This window comes from Cebus imitator, unplaced genomic scaffold, assembly GCF_001604975.1.
Source record: "Cebus imitator isolate Cc_AM_T3 unplaced genomic scaffold, Cebus_imitator-1.0 Scaffold92, whole genome shotgun sequence".
NCBI lineage: Eukaryota > Metazoa > Chordata > Mammalia > Primates > Cebidae > Cebus > Cebus imitator.
The window spans coordinates 8,856,355-8,863,935 of NW_016107407.1; the positions used below are offsets into that span (position 1 = coordinate 8,856,355).

At 42.9% G+C, this 7,581-nt stretch overlaps 1 protein-coding gene across 3 annotated transcripts in view; it reads right to left on the minus strand.

The window, feature by feature from the left end:
* ANKRD26 (ankyrin repeat domain 26) overlaps nt 1–6,723 on the minus strand; it is a 93,989-nt gene extending 87,266 nt beyond the window's left edge. For 2 of the 3 annotated variants that reach the window (XM_017535475.2, XM_017535474.2), the window contains exons 1-4: nt 6,320–6,719; nt 1,479–1,593; nt 1,143–1,316; nt 375–481 (exon numbers count right to left, since the gene is read on the minus strand). In XM_017535475.2, coding sequence (XP_017390964.1) covers nt 375–481; nt 1,143–1,316; nt 1,479–1,593; nt 6,320–6,561 — 638 coding nt within the window. In that variant the 5' untranslated portion in view covers nt 6,562–6,719. Of the gene's footprint in view, nt 1–374; nt 482–1,142; nt 1,317–1,478; nt 1,594–6,319 lie in introns of all 3 variants that reach the window. The other variant, XM_017535476.2, reaches the window with a different exon arrangement.
* Nucleotides 6,724–7,581: the final 858 nt, after the last annotated feature.

A 7,581-nucleotide genomic window follows, 5' to 3' on the forward strand; every position in this document is an offset into this window, starting at 1 on the left:
AAAAAAAAAAAAGAAAGCTCTGTAGCTAACAGATCACATGACCAAAAACATGAGTTTACAAATAACAAACATCAGTCAATATTGTAAGATGAATCCTACTGTACAATCTTCTTTTATATTGCCCAATCCAAGCAAACTGCTTTTCTACCTGATTTGTGTTGCTATGTGTCACTATATTCCCATAATTGTGTTAACCTTATTAATTTAATATTTCTAACTTGAGAAACAGCAACAGAATCACTGTTGCCCCTCTAGAACAACAGGCAGGTTTAAAAAACTCTAACACAAAACACGCAGGTTTAAAAAACCTCTAACGTGCAACATGCAACATGCAGGTTTAAAAAAAAAAAAAAAAAAAAAAAAAAAGACTGTACCTTTCCAATTTATCTACTCCATTTGCATTTGCTTTTTTCTTTATTAAAAATTCCACCATTTGCTGCTTTTTTCCACTTACTGCAAGTAAAAGTGGCGTGAGGTCATCCTGTAAGACAGCGAAACAATTTAAAATGCACAAAATTACCTATTTCTCAGCTGAACTGAAAACCTTATGTCAGATCCTATGAACTGAAACATATAAAATAGAAAACAAATAAGGCCAGGTGCGGTGACTCATGCCTGTAATTCCAGCACTTTGGGAGGCTGAGGCAGGTGGATCATGAGGTCAGCAGATCGAGACTATCCTGGCTAACATAGTGAAACCAGTCTCTACTAAAAATACAAAAAATTAGCCAGGTGTGGTGGCACATGCCTGTAGTCCCAGCTACTCCGGAGGCTGAGGCAGGAGAATCACTTGAACTCGCGAGGTGGAGGTTGTGGTGAGCCAAGACTGCACCACTGCACTCCAGCCTGGGCAACAGAGAGAGACTCTGCCTCGGAAAAAATAAAAAAATAAAAAATTGCCTTTAACAAATTGTGTTTTCACAAATATTTACAATAAATGCATAAAAGAAAGGTGTACTGCCCAATGTTTCTTTAAAAGTATCAACATTTAAAGTAAAATCTTAGACAATTAAGTTATTTTAAAATACTTTTCTTCAGGGAATGCTTGACCTTCCAAATATGAAAAACTAACCCTTACATATGTCACTGTTGAAACAAATGCCATTTCAAATACTGTAAAAATAAAGCTGGTTGATTTATACCTTGTTTCTTGCTTCGATATTTGCATCATGCAAAAGCAGCTTTGTTGCTACTGACATGTCCTCGTTATAGACTGCATAGTGGAGAGCAGTGTTGCCATGGACATCGGCAAGATTTGGATCAGCCCCATGTTCTAGCAGAATAGTTGCACATTCCTCTTCCTGGCATTGAACAGCCTGCCAGTATTAGACCAAGAAATAGATCGTAAATTCTAGGAATGCAAAATAAGCATTCCACAGGTTTCACCAGTTAGTTATATTTTAATGAGATAAATTCATTTTCATTCTATATATTTAAATCAAATTCTTCTCATGCTGAAAAAGCTGGCTACTATATACCTTCATCAGAGCTGTCCTGTTTTCATTGTCACAGACATTGAGCTGGCATTTTCTGTCCACCAGGAGAGTTACTACTTCTGGATGACCACTTGCACAGGCCAAATGCAGAGCTGTCCTATGAGAGTGACAGGACTTTTTATAAACTGTAGTGCACTGTCTCAAAACATACAATGATTCACAAAATTATAAACATTAAATAGCATGTTGATACAGTTTGGCTGTGTCCCCACCCAAATCTCATCTTGAATTATAGTTCCCATGATCCCTACGTGTGGTGAGAGGGACTCCGTGGGAGGTAAGTGAATCATGGTGGTGGTTCCCCCACGCTGCTGCTCTTGTGATAGTGAGTGAGTTCTCACGAGATCTGATGGTTTTATAAAGGGGCCCCTCTTGGTTGGCACTTCTCCTTGTTGCCACCATGTTAAGGACATGTTTTCTTCTCCTTCTGCCATGATTGTAAGTTTCCTCGGGCCTCCCCAGCCATGCTGAACTGTGAGTTAATTAAACCTCTTTCCTGTATAAATTACCCATATATTAACAGGTATGTCTTTATTAGCAGCATGAGAACTAATACACATGTTATTCCTCTGCCTTCAAAACAAGTATTTAATTTTCTTCTAAAAGAAGTACTATATTTATTAGCTCTAACTACTCACCATATTAATGAAAGAGCAACCTATTAGAATAGAAAAGTCTTGGCCTTTGGATTCACTTCAACTTGGGAGTTGAATCCTACTTTAGGCTCTGTCATTTATGGCTTAGTAAGTGCCTCAGTTTCCTCATCAGTAAAATGAGGATCGAAACAGTAGCTATGTCATTAGACACCACTCAGATGCTTAAATGAGAATCTATGCAAAATGTTTAGAACAGCTCCTAGCACAAATAACAGCTCAACAATTGTTAGATATAATTACTATTACTACTATTTAACAAAGATGTTTTAATTAAATACAATGATAAAATTATAGCTAGCTGGCAGTATGTTTTAAAGATCAGAGATAAGCCAGGCATGGTGGCTCAAGCCTGAATCCCAGCACTTTGGGAGGCTGAGGTGGAATGACTGCTTGAGTCCAAGAGTTTGAGACCAGCCGGGGCAACATATTAAGACTCCATCTCTACAAAAAATTTAAAAATCAGCCAGGCATGGTGGTGCACTCCTGTGGTCCCAGCTACCAGGGAGGCTAAGGCCAAAGAATTGCTTGAGCACAGGAGGATGAGGCTGCAGTGAGCTGTGATCGTGCCACTGTATGCTAGCCTGGGCAACAGAGAGAGATCCTGTCTATCAAAAAAAAAAAAAAAAAAAGCCAGAGACAACACTGTATTTCAGTTTTTCTAAGATGCTCATTTTCTCACATTTTAACGTCCCTGACGTTGGAATGCCACTTGTGATTCATGATTTATTACAACTATAATTGGGAGCATTTTTAAAATTCAAAAATAAATTTTTAAACAAAGTAATTCTTAATGTGTTTTCAAAAACTTTAAGCCAAAGGAAACTCAGGATTCAAATGAAGAGGTTGGCTCATTTTATTCAATATTTATATTTATAGAATATATGCAGCTATTTCCAATGACTAATATCAGTATTTAAGACATAAATTTTCCAAAAAGGAGTTGAAGGTTATCTCTTACAATTTTCTACCTTCAGGAACACTTGTTTAAAAGGAGGGGCTTGGTGTGGTGGCTCATACCTGTAATCCCAGCACTTTGGGAGGCCAGGGCTGGCAGATCACTTGAGGTCAGCAGTTCAAGACCAGCCTAGCCAATATGGTGAAACCCCATCTCTACTAAAAATACAAAAAGTAGCCAGGCATGGTGGCTCAGGCTTGTAATCCCAGCTACTCAGGGGCTGAGGGAGGAGAATCTCTGAACCTGGGAGGCAGAGTTGCAGGGAGGCAGAGTTGCAGTGAGCCAAGATCACACCACTGCACTCCAGCCTGGGTGGCAGAGCAAGACTCCATCTCAAAAAAATAAATAAGAAGAGGGAGGAAAAGTTTCAAGTGAGATTGTTCTAACAGTCTAATTTTAAATCTCTCAACTTGCTCAGGCTGGACAGGTATGTAAACATGAAGTTTTTGAGGATGGAAAGGTCTTGAGAGATAGTAGACTATGTTGCTGGGCGCAGTGGCTCAGGCCTGTAATCTCAGCACTTTGGGAGGCCGAGGCGGTCGGATCACTTGAGGTCTGGAGTTTGAGACCAGCCTGGCCAACATGGTAGAACCCCATCTCTACTACAAACACAAAAATTAGCCGGGCATGGTGGCACGTGCCTATAATCCTAGCTACTGGGGAGCTGAGGCAGGAGAATTGCTTGAACCCAGGAGGTGGAGGTTGCAGTGGGCCAAGATCACACCATTGCACTCCAGCCTGGGCAAAGAAGGGAAACTCCATTACCAAAAAAAGCGACAGACCGTCTGCTACAGAACAGATATTCAGGTTATGTTTGATGAATAAATGGATTGAAAGAATGGAAAAATCGTTAGGGAGTTCAATATTGTTAAATAAAACTTTTATAAAGTAGAGCAATTCTTGGCCGGGAGTGGTGGCTCACGCCTGTAATTCAAGCACTTTGGAGGCCAAGGCGGACGGATCACCTGAGGTCAGGAGTTCAAGATCAGCCTGACCAACATGGTGAAACCCCGTCTTTATAAAAAAGAAAAAAAATATTAAAAATAAATAAATAAATAAAGCAGAGCAATTATTTTATTCTTTTGCAATAATTTTTTTTTTTTTTTTTTTTGAGATAGAGTCTCGCTCTGTCGCCCAGGGTAGATTGCAGTGGTGCAATCTCGGCTCACTGTAGCCTCCCCTCCCAGGTTCACACTATTCTACTGCCTCAGTCTCCCCAGTAGCTGGGACTACAGGTGTGCACCACCATGCCTGGCTAGTTTTTGTATTTTTAGTACAGACAGGGTTTCAAGATGTTGGCCAGGCTGGTCTCGAACTCCTGGACTCAAGTGATCCACCTTCCTCAGCCCCCACAAAGTGCTGAGATTACAGGCATGAGCCACCACATCCAGCCTAATTATCATTTATATTTGGTATTTTTATTGTCATAAGGACACAACTAAAATAATTGTACTTGTTTGAATATAATAAATCTATAATAAAAACATATATAATAAAATGTATACATAAAATCTATAAATACAGATAAAAAGATTCCCTCTACTTTCTTTTTATTTTGTTTTTTATCTTCTTACTTTTTGGTGTGTGAACAAAAATCTGCTTTACCTTTAATTTTTATTTTTATTTTTTAATAGAGACAGGGTCTTGCTGTGTTGCCCAGTGTAGTTTCAAACTCCTGGGCTCAAGCAGTTCTGCCTTGGCCTCCCAAAATGCTGGGATTACAGTCGTGGGCCACCATGCCCAGCCAAGATTCCCTTTACTTCTGAAAAGGATAAAAGTTGTTTATTTGGATAGCAATCCATGAAAGTTAAGAAAGAAAGAGAGAGAGAGAGAAAGAAGAAATTATTTTTATCTGTGTGAGATTCATATTACTGCTCTTCCCAAGGATTAACTCATTAATAATAAGCTTTCACTAGAACTTTTCTATATACTCATTGCAGAAATCATAGAAAAGAAAAAGGGGAAAGTTTCAATTACTATACAAATGCCCAGAAATAACAAATTTTACGTTTCATACATATTTTCAGCTAACACAAGACCACAGTCTGTTTGCATGTGTAATCAAACTGATTTTTTTCTCACTTGAGATACCAAAGTATATCCTCATATACCAACATACTTCCTTTATCTATTGCCACTTTTTTTTTTTTTGAGACAGAGTTTCACTCTGTCTCTGAGTTGCTGAGTCCCGGCTCACTGCAACCTCTGCCTCTCAGGTTCAAGCGATTCTCCTGCCTCAGCCTCCCGAGTAGCTGGGATTACAGGTTCCTGCCACCATGTCTGACTAATTTTTATATTTTTAGTAGAGATGGGGTTTCACCATGTTGGCCAAGCTAATCTCGAACTTCTGACCTCAGGATATCTGCCCACCTTGGCCTCCCAAAGTGCTGGGATTACAGGCGTGAGACACCATGCAAGGCCACTATTGCCACTGTCAATGGTCATGTATGCACTGACATTTATTTATAAAATCCATTCTATGGGTTCTTCTTAATACATTGCTTAAGCAATGCTGAAAAAAATAAATTACATGTATAACTACTCCCTAAAGGCATTTTATTTTTCTTTTTGAAAAATAAGGTCTTGCTATGTTGTCACTAACATAGCTCACTGCAGCCTAGAACTCGTGGGCTCAAGTGATGCTCCTGCCTAAGCCTTCTAAGCAGCTGAGGCTATTAGAGATGGGGGAGTCTCGCTATAACGTCCAGGCTGTCCTCGAACTCCTGGCCTCAAGCGATCCTCCCACCTTAGCCTCCCAAAGTGCTGTGATTACAGGTGGGAGCCACCGCGCCTGAAGGATAATAGATTTTATAGAAATAATTTTGAACCCAGAAGTTGCTATATTACGGGAACTACTTATCTCATTATGCACCTTTCAATAAAGTATATGACACTGTCTTAAATGTGTACTTTAAAAATAAAGCGCTGTATGTACTTTTGTTCACTAATTCACTTTAAAATTGTCAATGAAGTCCTCTCTAAGGGAAATTAGGGGATATCGGAAACCAGCTGGAGTTGTTTTTGTTTTGCTGCTCAGAAAGGCGGCCTGAGCGCTGGAGCCCTGCAAGGTGTCCCCGTCCCAGGGGCTGCGGAGCGCGCGTGAATGTGACCCAGGCCCCGGGTGCCGGGGCGGGGAGGGTCCCACAGACTGCGCTGCTCTTCCTGCTCGGCTGCTCCCGCGGAACCCACGCTGGGCTTGTGGTTCCTATTACCTGTTCATCTTGTCTCTATCATTCAAGCCATTCTTCCTGAGCAGAAGAATCTGCTGCACTTTCGCCACATTACCCGCGCTGGCAGCTTTGTGTATCTTGCCGAGATCTCGGTCTCGGACGTGGTACCCGGGCTGCGAGTAGGCGCCGTCCCCGGGCTCGCCCCCGCCGCCCGAGTTGCTCCTCCGCCGCCGCGCGAAGGAACCCAAGGGGGACTCGCCCTTCTTACTAAAAATCCTCTTCATGGTCCAGGCGACCGGGCTTCAGAGACACCTCGTCTCTCGGCTCTTAACGCCCTCCGCAGCCCAACATAGCAAGTCCCTGCTAGCCGCAGATTCCACACGGAAATTCCGCGGTTTCCAATCTCTCCCGCCGGGTTACTAAGCTAGCGGTGCCGCTAGACACAAGTGCGCGTGCGCGCTCCGGGCGGCAGGGTCCCTGCGCGTGCGCAGGAAGGCCCGGCGGCCCAGGGTGCTCCGTGCGCATGTGCAAGGCCCAGTCCTCGCAAATCTCGGTGACTTTGGGACTAGCCCGGCGTTCCCGTCAAACAAATGTCTGTGGGAGTTTGGCTGAGCGTTCAGGACGTTTGCAAGAAGAAGCCTCGCGCCTGTTGGGGAAGCAGCCTTTACGCATGAATGGGACTGGAGTAGCGTGGAGTTTTAAGATGCCGAAGGTACCTCGTCTCCGAGGAAACTCCCCTAAGAAACTCACTCAATCTCCGTATCTCTCAGTTTATTCCCTTTCCACGTCCTTTGGGTCCCAGCTGGTCTCCATCAGAACTTAGCAGATGCAACAACAGAAGGCACAGGATTTCGGAGATCGTGGCAGTGTGAAGTGCAAACTTACGAGGAGAAACCAATGCACATTCTCCAGAAGAAACGAAAAAGCGTTTCTGCGTGCCTCCTTCTCCCACCCCCTCTGCCTTTGGCCCAAACTTACGTTTTATTTTTTGCTTTTAATTTTCGAAGATTGCGTCTCTTTTTTTTTTTCCAGACAGTCTCGCTCTGTCGCCCAGACTGTAGTGCAGTGGTGCAGTCACGGCTCACTGCAGCCTCCACCTCCTGGACTCAACGATCCTCCCACGTCAGTCTCCCGAGCAGTCAACTACAGAAGCACCACCACACCCAGCTATTTTTGCATTTTCTGTAGAGACCGCCATGTTGCCCAGGCTGGTCTCCACCTCCAAGGCTCAAACGATTCTCCCATCTCAGCCTCCCAAAGTGTTGGGATTACAGTTGTGAGCCGCCCTGCCCAGCCTAGATTGA